This window comes from Silurus aristotelis (genome assembly GCF_946808225.1).
Source record: "Silurus aristotelis genome assembly, chromosome: 2".
In the NCBI taxonomy this organism is placed as follows: domain Eukaryota; kingdom Metazoa; phylum Chordata; class Actinopteri; order Siluriformes; family Siluridae; genus Silurus; species Silurus aristotelis.
The window spans coordinates 30,071,522-30,096,187 of record NC_139575.1 but is presented as its reverse complement, the minus strand read 5'-3'; the positions used below and the strand labels follow the sequence as shown (position 1 = coordinate 30,096,187).

At 38.4% G+C, this 24,666-nt stretch overlaps 2 protein-coding genes across 8 annotated transcripts in view; one reads left to right on the top strand and one right to left on the bottom strand.

Annotated features, from left to right (window-relative positions):
- Positions 1-21,116, top strand: part of stk11ip (serine/threonine kinase 11 interacting protein) — a 74,709-nt gene extending 53,593 nt beyond the window's left edge. For 3 of the 7 annotated variants that reach the window (XM_083531867.1, XM_083531871.1, XM_083531870.1), the window contains exons 18-26: positions 10,548-10,696; positions 10,977-11,214; positions 13,894-13,994; positions 14,216-14,313; positions 14,747-14,925; positions 17,976-18,060; positions 18,947-19,032; positions 20,061-20,263; positions 20,577-21,116. In XM_083531867.1, coding sequence (XP_083387993.1) covers positions 10,548-10,696; positions 10,977-11,214; positions 13,894-13,994; positions 14,216-14,313; positions 14,747-14,925; positions 17,976-18,060; positions 18,947-19,032; positions 20,061-20,263; positions 20,577-20,705 — 1,268 coding nt within the window. In that variant the 3' untranslated portion in view covers positions 20,706-21,116. Of the gene's footprint in view, positions 1-10,547; positions 10,697-10,976; positions 11,215-13,893; positions 13,995-14,215; positions 14,314-14,746; positions 15,001-17,925; positions 18,061-18,946; positions 19,033-20,060; positions 20,288-20,576 lie in introns of all 7 variants that reach the window. The other 4 variants (XM_083531866.1, XM_083531868.1, XM_083531869.1 and 1 more) reach the window with 2 other exon arrangements.
- The window catches only part of wbp4 (WW domain binding protein 4), a 218,884-nt gene that overhangs the window by 164,892 nt on the left and 29,326 nt on the right, over positions 1-24,666 (bottom strand). The gene's annotated exons all lie outside the window — the stretch shown is intronic.

Below are 24,666 nucleotides of genomic sequence, written 5' to 3'. Positions count from 1 at the left end.
CGTGTAGTTTGGTTAGGCCACAGTCTAAAGAGTCCTTTGCAAATGATTCCTTATATTTATACAGGACTTGACGTAGTCTGTGCCGGTCTCCCTCATTTTGGATGGCATCAGCATCCTTTAGAATTTGTTGCACCTGTGCCATAAATCCCGGATACGGCTCTTCTGTTGTTAATCCATTTGTTTCCCGTGCTATTAGCGGTGCAGTAGCATTGTCTGTCTCGCAAGTGGGGCTGTTGGAGACCGTGTACACAGAGAGGTGGTGATCTTCGGTTAGCTCTGTTCTGCACACTTAATCTTGGACGACCGGCATGACTGAGACAATGGTGATCATCTTAAACGGTGCTGTCAGCACGGCCTGATCTGTGCTTTCTTCTGGGATCATTTCGTCTGGGATGGGACTGATTATTGGTAAGGTGAGTTCGAAGTCAGGAAGCCATAGCTCACTAGCCAGCCAAGGCGGTATGCTTTAGGCACCCGGATTTCCATTGCTGTGCAATTATTAAATAAGGTGTGAACTGCTCGGGATGTCACTTCAACCAGAGGTGTAGCTTCCAAGGTAAGCTTCCTCACTCTCGGGTGAAGGTTGGTAGAAGCCTAGCGAGTGGCTTAAGGCTTGACCGCACTTCAGGTTGAGTCGAACCGCAACGCCCTTGGTGTAAGCAGGTATTACAGTCTCTTGTTCACTGATTAGGGTGCAGACCTCTGGGATGGTTTGCCCTGATATGAGGTTTTCAGGGTTGATCTGAGTCATGGGGGGCTGTTGTGTTACTGGGGCCCACACCACTTCATTGATCGTATCCACATGGGCCCTGAGACGGATTAAAATATCTGCTCCAATGTAGTCGTTGTGTGGTGGGTCTGGCAGGATCAGGAAGGAGTGAGTCATGCACCTGCCATTCCACTTTACGTTCAGGGCGCAAATGCCATTAGCTGTCACCATGGTGGCCGGGCAGGAAACCAAAGGAAATGCTTGCTGTGTGCATTTTGAGGGTGTTAAACAGTCTGAGGCTGATTGCTGAGTTGTCGGCCCATAGTGCTATTATAACGTCCGTCGTTGCAGCATCAGCAAGCTGTAGGCCTCCCATGGCCCGGGGACAGTATAAGTCAGAGTCTTTAGTTAGCTGGAAAGCACAGAGCAATGACCTTGAACTTTGCTCTCGGGTCAAGTTGCCTTCTCGGCTGGTGGTATGATTGCCCATGACCTTTGTGCCACGGCAGGCTTGTGGCATGACCTTTGTGGTTTTGTGGCTTGGAAGTGGCTTGGCAAAGGGGTAGAGGTTCTCGCACTTGAGCCCAGAGTTTCAACTGTTTAAAATCCAACAGTGGTTCGAAACGGTCTAGAAGGTCCTTTCCGATGAGCAGAGGGTAGGTGTCCATTGGAGAGATGTACACAGAGCTATCTGTTCAAGCTTGACTTCATTTCGGCTGTAAGATTACACATTCAATGCACACTTTTGCGTTTTAAGGGTTCGATTCTGTCGCTTAGCTTCCACCTGCAGTCTGTAAAAGAGTTGGGTCAACATTAAAGTCAGATCTGCACCAGTGTCCACAAGAGCTTCTAGTCTCAGCTCATTCTCCAAAGTGATGGCTAGGTACAGCTTATTGGCCATTTCTTTTTCAATCAGGTTACCTAGTAGCCTTGGCCCTGGGGCAGGTGTAGTGACTGACAGGCAATCAGAACTGGATTCATGTGGCTCATCGGGGAGGCAGACCTTTAAAACAGCACTCTCGGGGATCTTGGGGTTCTGGCTGGAGGTTTGGTGTTGGAAGTTGGCGGCCTCTGGTGGTTCGGTTTGCGAGGACATATCGTGAGTGTTCAGGTCAGGTTTCCGGCTTAGTCATGATTAATCTGATTTGTCCTCCTTGTCCTTTTGTGGCGTTTTTCTTGAATGATTTCCTTTAAAATTCTCAAAATCTCTGCTGTTTCTGATGTGTTTTCTGGGTCTTGTGTTATTTAGAGTCCACATTTCGGTTTATCTGGCGCATGCTGCAGGGGTTTTTGCTGTTTCCAGTCGAAACCTGATGCTTGTGTTGGTGAGTGCCAGTTTCCTTTGGGCCATTTAGATCCTTCCCAGGTGGCTCCGTCCTTTGGGCTGAGTGATGGTTGTGGTCAGTCCCAGGATCTCCCTGGGACAGGGCGTCCAGCTTGGTATTTGGGACGGGCACCGCCGTAACCATGTGGTTCTCTGTTGGTTGGAAAGCGTTGTGACACTTGTTGGACAGGTTTGTCACGATAGCATTTCGGGCTAAGTCTCGCAGCTGCTGGATGGACATTTCCCGTGGGCAGACCAGGACCCCCAGGTGATGACTTGTTTCACAGGTTTTTGAGGAACAAAGTTTTGAAGTTGAAATCTTCCTCCACTTCCCGTGGGCTCACCACCTGCAGGAGGGACCGTAAGGGACGGTGCTGTGAGGATTGGGCAGCAGTCGAAGGCGGGGGCCTGCTTAGACTGCTGCCCCCGCGAACCGAATTACGGATAAGCGGGAGAGAATGAATGAATGAATGAATCTTCCTCCATTCCTGGCTCATTTCGGGCTCCGAAGTAGGCCTGTCGGAGCCTGTTGTAATAGGCTTGTGTGGTTTCATGCCTGCTCTGTTTTAGGTCCAGAGTAGTAAACAGTCCTTGCTCTGACTCTGGGTCAGAGAACTCCTTAATCAGGGCCTTTTGAAGCTGCTGATAATCCGCTCTGATCTTGTCTGGCTGCCGATCCAGGAAGCTCCGCACCTCGTGGCTGGAAGTGATCCTGAGGAGGTAGAGTTGATCTTGTGTAGTAACATTGGTTACAGTCTGTAACTGAAAGTCAATGTCTTGTAGGTAGAGAATGTATGTCATAGCCTCCTGCAGGGTCTGCGTTAAAGTAGGGATGTTTCTAGCCAGTTTGTCCAATTTCTTAGGGGCCACACTGTGACCGGAAAGCAGGGTTTCTTGAAAAGTTTCTTGAGGTCTTGAGTCGGAGTTTCTCACCCCCCTTTTGAAATGTTGATTCTTGTTTTGGGAGTATTAATCCACTGGTTGATGGAAAATCCACGTTGGGTATTTCCTTTTCAGAGTCACTTTGTAATCTATATGCATGTTTTAGCTCCCTGTGAGTTGTCAAGTTCGTCTTTTAAGTGAGTTCTTTCTTGATACAGGGCATTGATTTCTTCCCCGGCACTTTGCAGATGACCTTTGTATGCCTTAGCTTTGGCAACTCTTTCTTTAAGTTCAGTCTCTGCTTAAGAGCATGCAAGAGGGCCTTGGCTTGTTGGAGTTCCTCGCTAGTGTCCTTTTCCTGCCGTTCTCTGCGTGCTGTGTCTGCGCAGAGATCAGTCAGGGCCTGTTAAAGTCCTTTTACTTCCTCCTGCAGCTCTGTGTCCTTTTCATCTGCCGTTTCTCGTTGGCTCCGAGTCTCTGCCATTATTTGGTCTAGCTGGTCGTGAGCCTGTGCCAGGTTCCTCTGAGCCTCCTCAGCTTGGATCCGGAATGACAACGATTCCTGTTGCAGGCGTGAAACTTTTGCTTCCTCCATTTTTGCCTGGGCGACGAGGTTGTAGGTCAGTAATCCGAGGATCTTGGCCAGCTCCTTGTGGCTATAGTCCTGCAAAGGATTGTGGGAGATCACCGCACTCAGGTTGTCATCAAGCTGTTCCCGGCTCAGGTGTTGTAGATCAACAGCAGTTTCGGGTAGAAGGGTACCCGTCATAGCGTTCAACCAGGTCTCTAGCTGATCCCAGTGTGCCTCAGGGCTGGATGGTCTGGACATGCTGGCTTACTGGCGAAGAGAGACACAGACAAGGGCCAATGCAAGTTCTAATAATCTTGGTAGCCTAGGCTAATAGGCGAGAACGTACTGTACACTCAATTTGAACTGACTGGTTTAGGCAGTTAGCGGAGGCCAGATCAGGCTAGCGGCGCAATTACCTAATGGATCATCTAAGATTTGGCTACTTTAAATTGCTAAGTTTCCTGTGATGATTTCCCAGTTAGGCCTTTACCTCACGCCACAACCAAATAGAATGAAAATAGACAGATGAAACTCACAATACCAAAGTGATAGAGCAAGACGAGGCCTGAAAGTGGAGGGGCTATAAGGTTGAACCTAAATAGCCGAACACTTAATTTTTAATTTTAGCTTCACCCCTTTGTTTAAAATTTCATTTAAAATAAGTGAGAGGAACTGGGAAGTAAACAAATGAGCAGGGAGAAAAGAGAGAAATAAAAATAATGATAATAATAATGATAAAACAAATAAAAAGTCGATAACAAAATATCAAAATAAAAATTCAGTAAAAAGGTTACTAATAATAGTAATAAAACAAGAAATAACCAAACAAAAATAAACCAAAAACTCATTATTATTATAATAATAATAATAAAAATAATAAAAGGTATAAAGGAAGAAAGAGAAAAAAATATATATATTAAAAATAAGAATAACAAAACAATATTAATTGAAGATAGTAAAAATAAAATGAAATAAATTTAAAGTTAAACAAAACAGGAGGCTGAGAGAGAGAGAGAGAGAGAGAGAGAGAGAGAGAGAGAGAGAGAGAGAGAGAGTTCACACACACTGAAGTTAGAAGTAGGGGGCACTTGCAAAGGTACTAATTACTTAGATAACCTGTCCCCTGTTGTTTATCTGGAAGTGTGGGGCCCTAAATAACTTCACCAGTGGGGGTGATTGATAACGTTTGGCGTAAGATTATTCTTGACCCTACGTGTCATGCGACCTTATTTTGACCGGTGTCAAATTAAGGAAGCAGGCTTTATTCGTTACCTCTATAAGTTAATACTGAGAGGACATAACTAATAATAAAGGTAAAATAGAATAAGTATATAGTCAACAGGGTTCCTTTGCTGTTGATATGTAAGATTAGGTCTTAAGAGTTAGCTGATAAGAGTTACACTACTCGAATCACAGTTTAACAACTGAGGGAAGGTTTCTCCTTTACGCAAATTCTACAGTTTGTGCCACTCAACGGCACACAGTGGGTGGGTCAGGTTTGCTTCGCTGCCCCCCAAAATAAATAAATAAACAAAAGAACAGGGTTTCTTCGCTGTTCTAATTATCACTTGATCAAGATTTTTAACTCCCTTTACATACCAATCAACAACTGGTCAGTAGTATCTTTATGATTGGGTCTGCATTAGGCACGCATCAGTTAGCTACTCTGATGGTTAAACCTAAACGGAGTATTATCGTCTGGTTGAATTAAATTGGACAACAGCAATACAATTACAAGGCCTTAAAAGATGATAAGAGGAACACGCTCAAATCAATCTTTAATCGAACTATGGGGAGATTTCTTCGTCCCTATAGCTGATTCCGATAATATTAAAAAAATGTGCAGTAAAGAGTCTGTGCAGTGCTGTCTTTACGAGCGATTTTTAATATTATACCTTCAGTTTAAATTCTTCTCTTTTCTTTTCTTTTTTTTTTTCTCGATTAATCGTGACTTACAAATAGGAACAAAATAAAATAAAATAGTGATCACTGAAGCGTAGTCTACGTTGCGACCTATCTCACCCCAAGTGCACAGTAAATTAACACAAGTGAATTGACACTGAGTTAGTTAAAAAAACTAAGTCTGAACAACATGCCCGCATTCTCCACCATTATACAGTGAGGAAAATAAGTATTTTAACACCCTGCTATTTTGCAAGTTCTCCCACTTAGAAATCATGAAGGGGTCTGAAATTGTCATTGTAGCTGCATCTCCACTGTGAGAGACATAATCTAAAAAAAAAAAAAATCCAGAAATCACTATATATGATTTTTAAACTATTTATTTGTATGATACAGCTGCAAATAAGTATTTGAACAACTGAGAAAGTCTATGTTCTCAGGTGTTCAAATACTTATTTATACGTTAATAAACACTAATTAATTAACGTATAACGGATGTTAGTACAATGTCGTATTCTGATCAAATGAAATGCACTCTTGTCAGGAAAGTAAAGAACAGAGACTTGTAAGTCAATTAAGCCTCAATAGAAGACACACATTAATAGAGTTACATTAATAGGATTTTTAGCGTACAACTATAAACAATAAAGGAGATACATACAAGTTATAGGTTAATGTCGTGGGATGTGGAGCATCTCATTCATTTTGTTTAATTAGACAAAGGAATGCTTTATTGTATCAGTGTGTGTGTGTGTGTGTGTGTGTGGGTGTTTTATGGTCAAGGGTCTCTATGCGGTCAAACAGAGAACCTGCATGGGGTTATCTCGTCTTGTGGTAGGAGCCAGACCTTCTGGAGCCAGTTGTGTGTGGGTGTGTGTTTTAGGATTAGAGGATTCATGTCTTTGGAAGGGGGAGTGTGACACTTTACGGATATACCACCCCCAATAAAAGTTTCAACTTTTAATTGAGGTGAAGATGTCATAGGTTAAAAGGAATGCCTGGAACATGAAATCTAAATGATCTGTGCCAGACGCTACACTATTGTCCCTTGGGTAACTTGAAACTGTTATAAGTAACTTGAAAATAGGAGTCTTAAAGACAGGTAATCAGTAAGGGGTAGTATACCTTTTAATTTTGTAAACAATCTAATAAAGTGCAGTACATGGTTTAGGAAAACAAAGCAAGTTACAGTACTGTATTGTATAAAATATACAGTATATACAGTGGGGCAAAAAAGTTTTTAGTCAGCCACCAAATGTGCAAGTTCTCCCACTTAAAAAGATGAGAGAGGCCTGTAATTATTACCATAGGTACACTTCAACTATGAGAGACAATATAAGAAAAAAAAATCCAGAAAATCACATTGTCTGATTTTTAAGGAATTTATTTGCAAATTATGGTGGAAAATAAGTATTTGGTCAATAACAAAAGTTCATCTCAATATTTTGTTATATACCCCTTGTTGGCAATGACAGAGATCAAATGTTTTCTGTAAGTGTCCACAAGGTTTTTACATACTGGTGCTGGTAGTTTGGCCCATTCCTCTATGCAGATCTCTTCTAGAGCAGTGATGTTTTGGGGCTGTCGCTGGGCAACACAGATTTTTCCTCCAAAGATTTTCTATGGGGTTGAGATCTGGAGAATGGCTAGGCCACTCCAGGACCTTGAAATGCTTCTTACGAAGCCCATTCTTCGTTGCCCGGGCGGTGTGTTTGGGATCATTGTCATGCTGAAAGACCCAGCCACGTTTCATCCTCAATGCCCTTGCTGATGGAAGGAGGTTTTCATTTAAAATCTCATGATACATGGCCCCATTCATTCTTTCCTTTACACGGATAAGTCATCCTGGTCCCTTGGCAGAAAAACAGCCCCAAAGCATGATGTTTCCACCCCCATGCTTCACAGTAGGTATGGTGTTCTTTGGATCGAACTCAGCACTCTTTCTCCTCCAAACACAACAAGTTGAGTTTTTACCAAAAAGTTCTATTTTGGTTTCATCTGACCATATGACATTCTCCCAATCCTCTTCTGGATCATCCAAAATGCTCTCTAGCAAACTTCAGATGGGCCCAGACATGTACTGGCTTAAGCAGCGGGACTGGAGGATTTGAGTCCCTGGTGGCGTGGTGTGTTACTGATGGTAGCCTTTGCTACTTTTGTCTCAGCTCTCTGCAGGTCATTCACTAGTTCCCCCCGTGTGTTTCTGGGATTTTTGCTCACCGTTCTTGTGATCAAATTGACCCAGCGTGGAGCCCCAGATTGAGGGAGATTATCAGTGGTCTTGTATGTCTTCCATTTTCTAATATTTGCTGACACAGTTGATTTCTTCACACCAAGCTGCTTACCTATTGCAGATTTAGTCTTCCCAGCCTGGTGCAGGTCTACAATTTTGTTTCTGGTGCCCTTTGACAGCTCTTTGGTCTTGGCCATAGTGGAGTTTGGAGTCTGACTGTTTGAGGTTGTGGATAGGTGTCTTTTACATTGATAACGAGTTCAAACATGTGGCATTAATACAGGTAACATGTGGAGGACAGAGGAGCATCTTAAAGAAGTTACAGGTTTGTAAGAGCCAGAAATCTTGCTTTTTTGTAGGTGACCAAATGATTATTTTCCACCATAATTTGCAAATAAATTCTTTCAAAATCAGACAATGTGATTTTCGGGATTTTATTTTTTCATTTTGTCTCTCATAGTTGAAGTAAAACTATGATAAAAATTACAGGCCTCTCTCATCTTTTTAAGTGGGAGCACTTGCACAATTGGTGGCTGACTAAATACTTTTTTGCCCCACTGTATGTATGTGGCAGCGGGCACGTGAACAATCACTGGTTTGCAAGTGGAGGGCGAAGCATTTGCTGATAGGTTTGCTTGCCATTTGAAACATTTAAAATATTTTTACAATTTTGTTGTATCCCTATTGTCATTATAAGATTGAATTGAAAGATTGAAGGCGAACCATCATTACTCTGGGACCCATATAAAAATATTATTTCGACCTATACTTGAACACGGAGACTGTGTCTGAATCCCAGACACTTAATGGAAGGCTGTTTCATAACTGTGGGGCTTTGTAAGAGAAAGCTCTGCTGTACTTTTCATTATTTGAGGTACCAAAAAGCACTTATTTAGAGAGCAAATGGTCGGTTGGAGTGTTATCTATCATGGAATGGTCTTCCCCGGCGCTGCACTATTAAACTGCTCTGGGGTGAAATTGATCATCTGTTCATCTTTTGGATTTCGGTGATTCCTGCCAATTTCATCGATGACCTTAAATCCTCTGATGGAGGATTGTTTGACAGTTTTTTTGCAACATACACTAATATAGAGCCTGGGGATTGGACTCTTCTGGATTGATTGCTTATTTCTTATTTAACAACTCATCATCTCGACCGTGTGCTTAAAAGGCCAGAACACTGAACATCGAACAGCAGCTGGCAGATGACAGAAAGAATCACACTACACACACAGTCAAATCCATAAACCCAGTACAGTTTGAGTTTTCTGAATTCTGTACCATGTTTTTACTGACACACTGGGATGAGTTCAATCTCCTGATCAGTGCACATCGGATAACCTTCCTTACATTTAGTCCTTTAAGCCGAATTGCAAATTTTCCTTACATTTAGTTTTTTCGAGCCAAATAACCTTCCTTACAATCTTAAAAATCTCAAGAATTTTAATTGTATTCCCAAAGTGCAGTTACCAAAATTATTAAATGCTAAGAGGCTGCATGAGTCAGGCCTTCATAAATTAATTGCTGCAAAGAAACCACTTCTTACAGTACTTCGGTAGAACAAAAAGCAGAAGAGACGTGCTTGGGCCAAGAAACACAAGAACTGGACATCCATTGGTCTGATGATCCAATTTTGAGATTTTTGCTTCTGTTAGATGTAGAGATTGTGAGCAGATGATTTCTGAATGTGTGGTTTGCACTATGAAGCATGAAAGAGGAAGTGTGATGGAGGTGCTTTGCCACAATCTAAATCCAACTGAGATGGTTTGGGATGAGTTGGGACAGAGAATGAAGGAAAATCGGCCAAGAAAACCATTCCAGACGACTACCTCATGAAAATGCTGTAATTAAATCAAATAATATTCTGGTTATTTAACACATTTATGTACATCATAAAGCATTATGATGTTTTATGCTTTATCATGCTTTATGATGCATAAAACATCATAATGCTTTATGATGTACATTTTAATTGTATTCCCAAAGTTACCAAAATTATTAAATGCTAGGAGGCTGCATTAGTCAGGCCTTCATAAATTAATTGCTGCAAAGAAACCACTTCTTACAGTACTTCGAAAGAACTAAAAGCAGAATAGACGTGCTTGGGCCAAGAAACAAAAGAAATTGACATCCATTGGTCTGATGCCATTAGGGTTGCACAAGCCAGTGCACTCTTAGTGCCGGTCCCAAGCCCGGATAAATGGGGAGGGTTGCGTTAGGAAGGGCATCCAGCTTAAAACATGTGCCAAATCAAACATGCGGATCATGAATACGGATGATCCGCTGTGGCAACCCCTAACGGGAAAAGCCGAAAGAAAATTTATGTACATCATAAAGCATTAATCACAAAGCACAACAATGAGTTCTTTGTGTCATGCAATGCAGAAAGGAATGGTAATCCAAGCTGGACCATTAAAACACATGAATGTTTATTATTCTACAATACTGTAATCAAACCCATTTTAATAGTGGTGTTTAGTTTTTATAACAGTAATTATGATTGTATTTCTGACTTAAATCGTCAGCTTATTCTAATATATTAGTTTCTAAAGTAACAGCTCTTTCTCAAAGACACATGTGGTTCTCATTCATATCACAGCAGTCTATATCGCCATAACATCATGTATTTGTACTGTAATTGAACAAACAATTATTGAACAATAAATTTTTTATTTACGAGTAAATAATTAAAAGGAATTTGTTTGAATGTATTGATTTGGTATAAATGGAAAAAATTAAACAGGTGTTAGAATAGGAAAATTATCCACTTTGTTTTGGGTATCAAACCATCTCCCGATGAATCATGATCATATAAATTTGTTGTTGTTTTTTTAATTGACTGGTGATAAAACTAGTAAAGTAAAAAAAATTGGCAAACATAATCAATAAATTTTTCTTGTGAAATGACATGCTGTGATATTCTCAGGTGATGCTGTCTGTTGTCCAGAATGCAACAGTGACCATGTGATCCAGTTAGCTGGCCAAACGACACCTTCTAACAGTACACCAGACCCTTGTGATATAGGTCAGGATGGTGACAAATGCTTCAGATTTAGATATTCTGACACTCAGAAGGTAAATATTCCAACATTTGTTAATAGATTAATTGTAAAATTTTATATATCATACACATGCATATGTTTTATTATGCACTTATTATCATAAAAAAACAAGTATAAACAATGTTTCTAATGGTCCGTATGTCCAGAAGTGTTTCATGTGATTTTACATTCTTCTGGAAAACAATTTTTATTTTTTTTATTTTTTTTTATTATTTATTTTTTTTTGCAATTAAAAATTTATTATCTTTAATTATGTGGTTGGGTAATTTGTATCCTTTCATCCCTTGTTCTAGGGTGAATCTCTTCCCAGCACCAGTCATGTAAGAACGTTCTCTGATGAACTGGCTGAGGGGACCACAGACACTTTTCTCATGGCTCAGTGTGGACAGTTTAAAAGTGTATCCAGTCAGATTAAGGCCTACCCCAGCCATCAGATTGACTTCCACTCATCTGACAGCCAAGTGACTAGTGACCAGGAAGAGTCAGAACACAGGCTTTCTCAGAGTTTCCTTTCTCAGAGCTTGAAAAAAGGTAAATACATCTCCAATGGTTTACGATTCTGTTAATTGAATGGCTCCATTTCTTTTCCTCTTATCGAACCAGTGAGGCCCATATTTGATCTAAATGAATGACTCGTTTATTTATTTTGCTTACAACAGACATTTACCAGTTTGTTTTTTTGGTTGAGAATCAGTTCAGACTCAACACCAAATCTTTTTTAAAGGTGTATTCTTTCACCTACAGAGTCACAGTTATGTTTCACACAGGGACTAAGTAAATGAGAAATATGGGTTAATAAATGAAAGTGAACATACCAATTCATTCACTTAACCTCTTTGCCTTCAGCGCCGCACCCACGCAACCGATATCCCATTGTTCTCAGGTGTTAATGTTTAGCAATATATTAAATAAAATGAGACAAGAGTAGCCATGACTTACTATAAATCATTCTATAGGTCTAAGCCTCAAGCAGTGATTTTAGATCACTGTTCAATGGAAAATGTATAACGAATACACACAAACAAAAATGCAGTACCTACACAATTATTGTATTAATGAGTCACAAACGCATCCACTGCTGCAAATCCCGGTTTATTTGGAAAGATAAGGGTCCACTGAACAACATACCGTAAAGAATATTTGCTCCAACCAAACAATAGTGCTGTAATTTAGATGGTTATTCCTTTATTTACGTCACAGTACTTCAATTGGTGTATTGTTTGTATATGTTTCGGAATGACATTCGCATAAAAAACGCCATCTTGGTTGTAAAAAAAAACCAAAACAAATATGGCTGGTAGAATATAGTGTTACAAAACAAATAGGACCACGCACTAAAAAAATAATAAAATAAAATAAAAAAACAGTAAAAGAGGCGGAATCTCGGGCTTTAGTATTCACTCTATAGGCAGGTTTGTGACGTTCTGCACTGCATCACCTATCATTTCATATCATTGTGGAAACGAAACGATTGATGGAAATTGTAGCCACTGAGTGCAGGATTCTAACGATATATGGGAGGATTTAATCCTCCATGTGGACGAGTTCTCAGTTTTATTAATCTTTAGAAACTTTAAAGAAATGTTTTATGGCACTTCATCATCTAACACTATATATATTTTTAAGCAATATCAACTTTGATAATTAGCAGTAAATCCCTAAGTGTCTTTCCAAAGATATCTAAATTGAGCATGTAGAACTTTTTTTTTCAGGAACTGTTAATATTTAAAGTTAGATAGGGCATTTTCAGCTGTGAGTTTTTCACCCCTCCCCGCCCCACCGAGCCCAAATTGTAGGATAATTTGTAGGATAACCAGACATAGTCTCAGATAAATGTTTGTAGGAATCTTATTTTTCATGATATCTTTATACAGTTTAAAATATAAACTCATGGAATGTGGTTTTTAATTACTTTTCTCGATTGCTCCATTACTGATTTCATGTATTTATATATGAAGAAATAAAAACATTTCATTTCAGAAAATTTATATTCACGGTACTTTTATTATTTATAACTTTCTATAACATTATCTTTTTGAGCAATATCAACTTTAAATAATGGACAGTAAACCTCAAAGATATTTAAATTATGCATGTATCCCACTTTTATCAGGAATTGATAACATTTAAAGTTAGGTAGGGCATTTTAGCTGTGAGTCCCAAAAGCTGTGGTGAAGATTAATTAAAAAATTAAATTTATTTGTTCATGTAAGAAACAACATTAACACTCACTCGTTAAGTTTAACCAACCAAGAGGTCCGAAATGAATATGTAAGGGAAACCCTTAAAAAAAATATTGTTTGCTGTTAATCCCTCTTCCTCTCATTATATCAAGCTATTGTTAGGCTACATTAATCCTGGCTGCCATTTAAGGACATTTTAGCATTACATAGACACTGAATTACTTTTGCAATATAGTGAAGTCATTTAGGGACAACAATTAGGCTTGATTTCCAAATATAAAACAATGGATATTAAGAAGATATTGTTTCACTTTCACTAGCAGATGATTGGTTAAAAATGTATTGTTATAGTGCTTATTGTTTAGGTTAAGTAGAGAAGGGCACAGTCTACTTAAAATTGCTATCCTTTATTGGGTGTAAATACAATTGCAATTCCAAGAAAATCTCTGTACTTTGGGTAAAATTAAAATAAAATTCAATGATTTGCAAATCTTATAAACCCATATTGTTTTCATTATGTACCATTTTAAGAAAAGAAATATGGTAATTTTGATGACTGCAATATGGCTCAAAAAGTTGGGCCGGGGCAACAAAAGGATGAAAAAGTAAGTGTTACTAAAAAGAAACATTTTGCAGCTAATTAGATTAAATGGCAACAGGTAAGTAACACAATTAGCTATTAAAAAATTTATCTTAAAGCATCAGAGTATATCAGAATTAAAGAAGGGCAGATGTTTACCAATCTGTTAAAAAATGTCTAAAAAATTTGGCACAATTTCATACTAATGTTCTCCACATAAAATTGCAATTACTGTACAGTACATAATATTATTAAAAGTGTCCAAGAATCACCATGCAAGGTCTGTCTGTATTCTTTGTAGTTTTAGGCAGATATAACAAAATAATGTTTATGTTCAATATATATATTTGTTACATGTGTATAATTATTAAATTTGTTAATTAATTGTTTGTCAATTAATAAAACCCATTAGTTTTCCAGCAAATCTCTGTGTTTCTGCTCTTTTAGATCTGCTGTTTAATGGTTTTGAAACCGTTGACCACCGATTAAAGCTTTTCCTGGATGTGGAAGTTTTTGAGGGAGAAGAAGAGATTCATTGCTTTCTGAAAGTGAGATTTCTTTTTTGTCTTTTACATATGCACACATTTTTCTCCTTTTATGTCATATGAAATAAAACAAGATAGGACATAAACTTAGCAGTGTATGAAACTACTGTCTCATACATTAAATAGAAATTTCATTTTGATTTTTGTATTTTATATATATATATATATATATATATATATATATATATATATATATATATATAAATTTGTTTTCTTCATTTTAGACGTCTGTTGTGAAATTTGGAGATCCAGTAGAATTTCCATCTCTAATGGTTGTGTCCAATCAGCGTATCTACATCCTAGAAATTACCTCTCAGGCAGAGTAAGTTACTCTGTTCCATAAAGTTTCTTTAAGAAGACACATAAAGCAGTTTAAATCTGTTCCTTTCCCTCATGACATATCAGAGTTTTTTATGTTGCCTGTGTTTTCTTTGGCTTAATTACTAGGTATCTAAGGCTCATGGGTATTTGTCAGCTGTCTTTATGTCCTTTTTGAAGACCTTTATAAAGTTTTCGTGTTAATGAATTGTGATATGGTTAAAGACCTGTATTTGAAATAGCAGACTTGACAGGATCACAAAACAGAAATAAATGTACAAGACATTGGTCACACAATATATTGTAGCCAGACATTTGTTACAAAAGTCTTGAGTCAGGGGCCATAGATTAAGATAATCTGTTGTAATGGATTTTTTGCATTTACTTGTATTTACATAGTGTTTCCTACTCCTACAAATTTTTATTTTTATCTGAAGAGGGCTTCCCTCAGAATGGCTGCAGAAGAGGGACAGCCATCAGCTGTGTGTACTTAGCTACCTGGAGGTGGGTCTTGGTTCACAAAGCATCCACATGGAGTTTGATGTGAACAGTGCTGCGTACACTCTTTTGATTCGTGACAGTACTCGGTGCAAGCACTTCTTTAACCAACTGACAGGCAAGTGCGCTCCTAATATACATGTACATCTCAATTCATGTTCTTTCAAATACAGAGCTTATATGATCCTGAAGTGTGAATTCCAATGCTTAATGCTTTTTTTGAGACATCATATCTACCTGTTAAGTTGAGAACAAAGGTTTGCAAATGTGTATATGTAATATAAACAATTTAACTGTCAGATTGCATGCAGTTTGCATTTTCCCAATGGTATTTTCATTTCACTTCACAGTCAAGCTATCTTTAGTCTTTTATCTGCTGGTCACATCTCTAACCACTTTTATATATTTTTCTATCCTCTCATGTTAATTTTCTGATTGAAATTTTGAGCCTGTATTAACATTTTTGCTGTTTTTAAATTCAAATCAAATTTTATTTGTCAGCATAAACATAAACATGGAAAGAAATACAATATAAAGATTGAAATAAAAGTGATTAATTAGATGGATGGATGGATATGTATGACAGATTTAGACAGAAGTACAGATTAAAGTGACCCAGTGTGAAGTGTCCATGTGCTGGTATTAAAAATGTAAAAGTGATAAGTTATAAAGTCCAGAGTTAGAGGGCTAGATCCAGTGTCAAGTTCCACTAGTGCAAGTAATGCAAATAATAGTGAATAATTCTAAATGATTGTAAATAATAGTTGTGCAGCAAAGGGAGTGAGATGGAGAGAAGTCCAGGTACTAGTTGCTGGGTGTTTCCTGATTTAAACTCTGAATGGCCTGTGGGAAGAAGCTCCTCCTCATTTTCTCTGTTTGCTTTTAAAGAGCGGAAGCACTTCCCTGAACGTAAAAGAGAAAAGAGTCTATTGTTGGGATGGCTGAGGTCCTTCACAATCTTTCTGGCCCTGGTCCTGGCCTACATGCTGTAGATGTCCTGTAGGTTTAGGGAGCTCGGTGTGGATGGTACGTTCAGCTGACCGCTCCACCCTCAGGAGGGCTTGTCTGGAAGTGATGCTGCCCGTCAGGATGCTTTCAATGATGCAGGTGTAGAAAATCTTCAGCACCTGAGAGAGTAGTTTAAAGTCCCTTAAGCATCTCAGATGGTACAGATGCTGCCGGGCCTTCTTCACCAAGGTGTTGATGTGACAGGACCAAGACAGGTCCTGTGTGATGTGAACACCTAGGTTCTTTCTCTACTGGGGTCCTGTTGATGTTTAGTGGTTGGTATGACCGCTTTTGTTTTTTAGCTGAAGTCCACTAACAACTCCTTAGTCTTGCTGACATTCTCTTGGCACCATTTCTCCAGGTTTTAAATCTCCTGTAGGTAGACTGCCTCTTCGTTGTTAATAAGGCCCACCACAACAGTGTCGTCAACGAACTTGTTAATAGTGGTGCAGTTTGAAATGGCCACACAACTTGAGGAGCTCCAGTGCTGAGTATGAGGATGGATGAGGTGTGTTTGCCCACCCGTACGGCTTGTGGTTCATCAGTCAGGAGGTCCTGGGACGCGAGGAGAGCATTCAGGAGAGTAAATACCAGAACCCGACCTGTGATGCCATCTGGTCATGATGGCTTCATGGTATTTACTCTTCTGAATGCCCTCCTCACGTCATGCTCCGAGATGGTAAACATGTTTACCTCTCCAGCTATCACAGCGTGCATGCTGTTTGTGCCGCTAGCGCGGTTAGCTGCAGCCTCGAAGCGAGCGTAAAAGATGTTTAGCTAGTCTGCCAGAGGAGCAACCGCATTCCATGTTGGAACTGTGACTAGTACCTTCCTGTAGCGCCGCTTAGCTTCCTTTACTGCTCTGCGCACACTCTGCAGCGAAATGGGATCTCCGCCTAAATAAGATAAATTACTTATTAAATTGAAATGATCATAGTCATGTTTATAGCTTTTAGTCATTAGATATTTGAATGTAGCACTTTAAATATATACATTTTAGGACATAGTTTTTCAGCTTAGTTGTGAAGATAATGGTTTATATAGACTGAGCGAGGGGTCGCCAAGTGGTCTTCAGCCAGTTGGACTGCCTGATCTTGTGACTCCGAAAACTGGCATTGGACCCCCTCTGCCATACTTGTTGTATGTCAAGAGAGAAAAAGCCCCAATGGTCGAAGATTTTGTCTGTGTTGTGCTCCTTCTCCAGCACCCACTTTTGGCAGCCACCACGAAGCAGCTGTGCAAAAGGCCGCCCAACCTCATGTGCAGTGCCTGAAAGCACTGATCCTACTCTGTGCACACCTGGGAAAGGGCTTGATGTTCTGCCTGTTAAAAATCTTGATTTGCCAAATCGAACATGCGTTAATGAATACGGATGATCCGCTGTGGCGACCCCTAATAGGAGAAGCCGAAAGAAAGAAAGTTTTATTCTACCACAATCATGCTTTTGCTTTTTTTTACTTTCACTTTTAAGGGTTCACAACATATATAGGTTGGCTTGGCTTGCTGAATAGATTTATTGGATGGAATAAAAAAAAATTCCTGGCGGAGAATGTCCCTGCCATAGATTCTTCAATAACTAGAATATACCAATTGATCCAATTTTGTAATAATTGGGAAAATGTCACATCTTGCTATTTAAAAGGTACATGCAACACTGACTAGGCATGTTACTTGGCTAAATCACATCCTGTCCTGTAACTTTGCTGCTGCAAGAGTCAAACTCCAGAGACAAACTCTAGCGCTCTATCAATACACACAAAGTGTACTTTATGCTACTTAAACATAACGTAACGTAAAGCCGCCCTAACTGAGCATTTCTTGGGAGGCCAAGTCTTATTGTTGGGTAAAAATTGTGAAATACAGTACCAGACACACATTCTCCTTCTCTTTTTTTCATAATATTTCTATTTTCAAAATTGTACATGAATTCTGGACATCCAAACTATGAAGGAACATATGGAAATATGTACCAAATAAAAACACGTTAAATAACCCAGAATATGTTTTCTATATTATATTAAAATCCATAATTGCCATAGTATGTATATGGAAAGTAGTTTTAGAAGCACTAATGGCGCTTTTGATTATTTAATAATGGATATAAGGATAGTAAAGATGTATCAAGGTGGTCATTGATAAAATTATTTCTTTCTTTAAAAGCAATAACAACAGAACTTACCCCAAAGTCTGACATGAAGCTTAAGACTGTCTCAGCAACTCAACTGAATCCCAAACACTATCTGTGGTATGTAAAATAATCCCTTACCAACTCACATTCTATTTATATAGCTAAAACACTTTTCAAATGTAGCATTTTTTAATTGTTGAATCTTATGCTAATGTGTTTCATATGTTTCACAATATGGACAAAAAGTATTTGGACACCTGACCTTTCCTGCAATATGTGGTTCTTCTTTAAACTGGATGCGGTATAATAAAATTTGCCATTCACTTAAACTTTGAAACTCAAACCTGTTCCAGCATGGTAATGCCTCTGTGCACAAAGCAAGCTCCATGAAGATATGGTTTACATGGTTTGGAGAGGAAGCTCTTGAGTGGCCTGTTATAAGTTCTGAGCTTAACCCTACTGAACACGTTCGGGATTAATTGGAACACTGACTGCACCCCAGGCCTTCCCACCTTACCTCAATACTTGACTTTACTAACACCCTTTTAGCTAATGAACACAAATGTCCACAAGCACACTCCTTAATCTAGTGGAACATTTTCCCAGAGGGGTAGAAGGAATTGTAAGAGCAAATTGGGACTAAATGTGGAATGCGATGCTCAAAAAGTACATACCATGCTTATGAGCAGGTGTCCGCACACTTGATAGAAATTGTTTTCATTCAGATAAACCGTCTCTAGTCAGATATCTGCCTTGTTTTATAAGAATTATGGTGCTGAACTTAATTTATTATAGCATTGTAAGCTGTTTACAGCTATAGATTTTCTTATTAATGCTTTTGTACAATAAAGCTATTGAAATGTTTTCTTAAGATCGTTAATGGTTTCATTTGTATATATTTAGGTTGTGTGTGTGTGTGTGTGTGTGTGTGTGTGTGTGTGTGTGTGTGTGTGTGTGTGTGTGTGTGTGTGTGTGTGTGTGTGTGTGTGTTTGTGTGTGACAGGCCCCTAGTTTGTGAGAGCAGTAAGACAGACAATGAAAAAGACAACCATCCTCCATTCTTATACATTCTGGCGTTCCTCCAGCTAGGTGAGTATTTATGATTACAGATAGACAGTAATTAACTTGTACTGAATCACAGACCTCTCAGTAGCACTTTATTAAGTTGAAAAGTTATTTGGCAACTTTGTGAACTATTTATTTTTTAGAAATTTTTTATTACTGTTATTTTCATATAGGATTATAAAAAATTCTGTTCCTAAAAAATAAATACTCAATATAAAATGTACTCAAGTAATACTTATTTGTTTCTGCATAAATAATAGCCATTTCCTATAATTAATAGAAACTACAGTGAAAGTATAGTAGAATAGAAAGTGCTGTACATGCAGGCCTGCATTTAATTTATAGAACTAAAGATGTAGTTTTATACTAAAAACAGTAAACTATAAAATGATCTGAATTAGAATGACCTGAGAAAGCATCCCCTGTTTTAGCAGGTAACTTTTTCAAAAATCCCCATACCCCACTGACACCTTCTCTTTATCCAAAGCTATCTTTCTGATGTAAATAATGTTTTAAAAGCCTAAACAAATGACCTAAAGAGCAAAACCACTTCAACAAAATAAAGATCAAGATTTTGGAATGACCCAGTTTAGAGTTCAAGTCCCATTAAAAAAAAAAACCTGGGTAATGATTTCCAACTACATCCCTAAATATTGAATGTATCAGCCAGGATGAGTTGACAAATCAAGATAGTGTTAGACTAATTTTGTGTTGGTGACTACTTTGTGACCAAAAAAAAGTGACAAAAACACTTACCGTAAGTGCTGTATTCTCAATAAAAGGTGCTTTAACAAAGTATTTGATAAGGGTTATGCCCATGCATGCTATTGTTATACATTAAAGCTGAAAAAATATATTGAATGATTTAACTTTTTACATTATAAAAAGCTGCAGTTTCAACTGGGGTGTGTAGGCAGGGATTGAGTACACATCATTACACTTATACCATATTCAGGAATGGTTGCATCTCTTAAAAAGTTCATTTTTTTTTACTGTATGTAAAGAAGTCTGTAAGATTCTTTCAGTCTGCTTTTGTTTGTCTTTTTCCCAAGGCGATTCTCTGACCTCAGTGACTGTACTGGCTACTCAGGAAACACTTTGCCTCCTTGATGAAAATCACCAGTGGAGAAAGAGCTGCTCAATGCTTTCAGCCAATGAGATGGCACAAACCACCAGTGGGCAGGTCACCCTTCGTGAAACCCAGCCTATCAGCTCTGTTAGTTCTATCCTTCTATGTTCATCTGATCCATGCCAGGTGAACATTCAACTTTATGATGAGGTGTGTGTACATTTAAAAAGATGTTACTTCATAGAATAAATCTGTCTGAGACTTAAAAAGTGTTGCACTTTTCTCTCATTTTGTCACAGCTACTGTATGTGTAATGAATAAATTGTATAATTTTTTTAGCTGCTACATTACTGTGTGTGTGTGTGTATGTGTGTATGTGTGTGTGTATGTGTGTGTGTATGTGTGTGTGTATGTGTGTGTGTGTGTGTGTGTGTGTGTGTGTGTGTGTGTGTGTGTGTGTGTGTGTGTGTGTGTGTGTGTGTGTGTGTGTGTGTGGCAGGTGGCCAAAGAGGAGAAGACATGGCATTTAAGGTCTGAGGCTGTGTTGGAAATCCAAGGTCTAGTGAATTGGATCAAAGAGCAGTGGGAGGCCATGTTTGGGGTTAAACTCATTACTGTTATTCACTAGTGATTTTGCTCACTGTTATTGCACTGTTCTCTGTTCACTTAGGAGGTCTATCAGGTTGTCTGCAGTTGTCTGCAGTGATCCTATGACCTGAGTATAAAACTTTGCCAAAAATACAGTGTAAATAAATTAAAGCTAGAAGGCATGTGGATGTGCTACATTACTACTCCATATTTATCACAAAATTAACTCCAGTATATTGTTAAAAAATAAATAAAAAAAATAAAAGAATATTTATTCAAATATTTCACTGCATATTTTTGGACCTGCACTTACTTACATTTACTTTATGAATGCTAGTTATGTTATATAACTGTATAATGAAGTGTTAGTTAGTAAACCTTTAAATATACAATCTTTTTCAGTTGATTTATTCCTGTACAAAATAATGTTTGTGTATACTGCTGCCTTAATTTTTTGGTTGTATTGTTATACCAATTCTATCAATGAACTATTATATAACAGGTCAAAGAGCAGCCGGAATGAGCATTTCTTTGACAGATTGTTTTGTCACTTCTTTTGTTGGTCATAATTACATTTTTATACCCACTTTATTTATATATATATACAGTGAGGAAAATAAGTATTTGAACACCCTGCTATTTTGCAAGTTCTCCCACTTAGAAATCATGGAGGGGTCTGAAATTGTCATCGTAGGTGCATGTCCACTGTGAGAGACATAATCTAAAAAAATAAATCCCTAAATCACAATATATGATTTTTAAACTATTTATTTGTATGATACAGCTGCAAATAAGTATTTGAACACCTGAGAAAGTCAATGTTAATATTTGGTACAGTAGCCTTTGTTTGCAATTACAGAGGTCAAACGTTTCCTGTAGTTTTTCACCAGGTTCGCACACACTGCAGGAGGGATTTTGGCCCACTCCTCCACACAGATCTTCTCTAGATCAGTCAGGTTTCTGGCCTGTCGCTAAGAAACAGGGAGTTTGAGCTCCCTCCAAAGATTCTCTATTGGGTTTAGGTCTGGAGACTGGCTAGACCACGCCAGAACCTTGATATGCTTCTTACAGAGCCACTCCTTGGTTATCCTGGCTGTATGCTTTGAGTCATTGTCATGTTGGAAGACCCAGCCTCGACCCATCTTCAATGCTCTAACTGAGGGAAGGAGGTTGTTTTTTTTAGATTAAGTCTTTCACAGTGGACATGCACCTATGATGAAAATTTCAGACCCCTCCATGATTTCTAAGTGGGAGAACTTGCAAAATAGTATATACAGTGTATATACAGTGAGGCAAATAAGTATTTGAACACCCTGCTATTTTGCAAGTTCTCCCACTTAGAAGTCAGGTTTCAGGTTCAGGTTTTCTGCATTTTCAATCATATTCCATATTCATACACTTATTAAATATTTTACTTTATAGGTTTGCTCAATCTTTTAAATAATTCTTATTTAGGGTGTCCCTGTCTATTATTCTATAAAATTCAATCATGTTCCACATTGAAACACACATAAAACATTTTTCTTTCAGCAGTCAGCAATTCAAAAAATTATAATTTGTTGACCCCCAGGGTCAATAAATTTTATATAATTTGCAGATTTCATCACAAATTTAGCTATTTCTTTCGACAAAGCATTAATTGTTGGTGACTTTAATATTCATTTTGATAATCAGGAAGACTCCTCATGAGCAGCAGTTATGTCAATTCTAGATTCAGTTGTAATTAATAAAAATGTTCTAGGACCCACTCATAGTGGTGGACACACTCTTGATTTGTTATTTAAAATATAGTCAAAGTTCCACAGTCTGAAGCTATTTCAGAGCATTACTTCATCTGTTTTAAAATTCAATTCAATTCATTTTTTTTGTATAGCGCTTTTAACAATGAACATTGTCTCAAAGCAGCTTTACACAGATAATGTGGTGATTAAAAGTTAATATGTTCTTTATAAGTAAGTTTGTCCCTGATGAGCAAGCCGGTGGCGAAAAACTCCCCGAGGAAGAAACCTTGAGAGGAACCAGATTCAAGAGGGAACCCATCCTCATCTGGGTTGCACCGAATGTCCATTTGTAGCAGATATACGATGTTGCGGGGTACAGTGATGATGATTAGAAGCAAAAAGTAGTCCTGAGTCAGTGTAGGAGACTGTTGACATTAACTACAGTCCAATCCATACTCCAAGCGCCCGTTCTTACTCCAAAATTTCATGGAACCACCCAAGGCGTTGATGAGAAACCGTCCCAAGCTGCACAGAGTGGCCTCCAGTCAAAGAGAACACTATCTAGAGGCAGGCCTGGACGAAGTGGGAAGATCCACAGAGGGGAGAGGGGCAGGAACAGTGGTCACTGGAGCTTCAGGAGCATGTTTAACTCGACCGAGAGAGAGAGAGAGAGAGAGAGAGAGAGAGAGAGAGAGAAAGAGAGAGAGAAGAGGGTGACAGGAAGAAAAGTATATGGATTATTTAGTGTTCTTATTGTTGTATGAAAGTTAATATCACTGTGCAGTTTGGACTTCGGCAAGACTCGCTATGGCAGCATAACTACAAGGGAGAACCAGAAGGTAACAAAGACATTAACAAAATTAGTACGTAAATGGTCTCAAACTAAATTGACAGTATTTCAAATAGCATGAAAGGAAAGCCTCCTGAGTTATAGAAATCTCTTAGTGCTGCTAAATCAGCATATTTTTCCACCCTCATAGAAAAGAACATGCACACCATCAATGGGTAGTAATGATTTCATGAACTTTTTTAATAATAAAGTTGAACACATCAGGCAAAAAATCCAGACGATTAATATAAATCCAGATTATTTTATAAATAAACCTGCAGACAGCAGTGTAATTATAACAATCAATTACAAAGTTTTACCCGTATTCAAGAGAATGACTTATTTTCATTTATTTATTCATTTTCAATCCCTTGCCTACAAGTTTCTTCAAACAGATAATTCCAGAGGTAATTGAACCTGTTTCAGAATTGATAAACTCTTCCATCAGCACTGGTTATGTTCCTAAATCCTTTAAACTGGCAGTTATCAAACCCCTAATTACGAAACCTGACCTTGACCAATGTCAGCTGTCCAACTACAGGATTTTAGATACAGATTTTAGAAAAGGTTGTAGCACAGCAGTTATGCTCACATCTATTTAGGAATCAATTTTTTTAAATGTATCAGTCAGGATTTAGGCTTCATCATAGCACAGAGACAGTGCTAGTTAAGGTGGTAAATGACCTGTTATTGGCCTCTGATCAGGGTTTTGTCTCTTTACTTGTTTTGCTCAACCTTAGACTTTGACACCATTGATTATACTATCCTGCTGCAGCTCTCTCCTGGCTTAGGTCTTATTTCACTGATCGCTATTAGTTTGTTGATGTAAATGGTGAGTTAAATAAAGTTTGGTGTTCCGCAAGGATCTGTCTTAGGCCCACTGCTTTTCTCTTTATATATATGCTGCATCTTATGGTATTCAATTCCATTGCTATGCTGATGATACACAGCTGTAAATTTCAGCAAAGCCAGATGAGAGAGATCAGCTTAACAATGTCGCGGAGTGTATAAAGGACATTAGACAGTGGATACTTGATAACTTTCTTCTGCTCAACTCAGATAAGATGGAAGTATTTTTTCCTAGGACCACATGCAGCTAGAAGCAAACTTTCTGATTACGTAGCATCTCTGGATGGTGTTTCTGTTTCAGTGTGTCTTTCCTTTGAGGCTCACGTGAATATTATTACCAGGATCGCCCTCTTTCACCTTAGAAATATTGCTAAAATTAGAAATATTATGTCGTTACAAGATGCAGAAAAACTAGTTCATGCTTTTGTTACATCTAGATTATACTACTGTAATGCTTTACTGTTCCAGAGCTCATTTTTCCAGAATTTTTAACATATGGAACATCACCACATATGGACAGTTGCTATTGTCCGCATCTCAAAACATGCAAGATGTAAGTGAGCTCATTTCTCCAGAATGTTTAGCATACGGAACATCCCCAC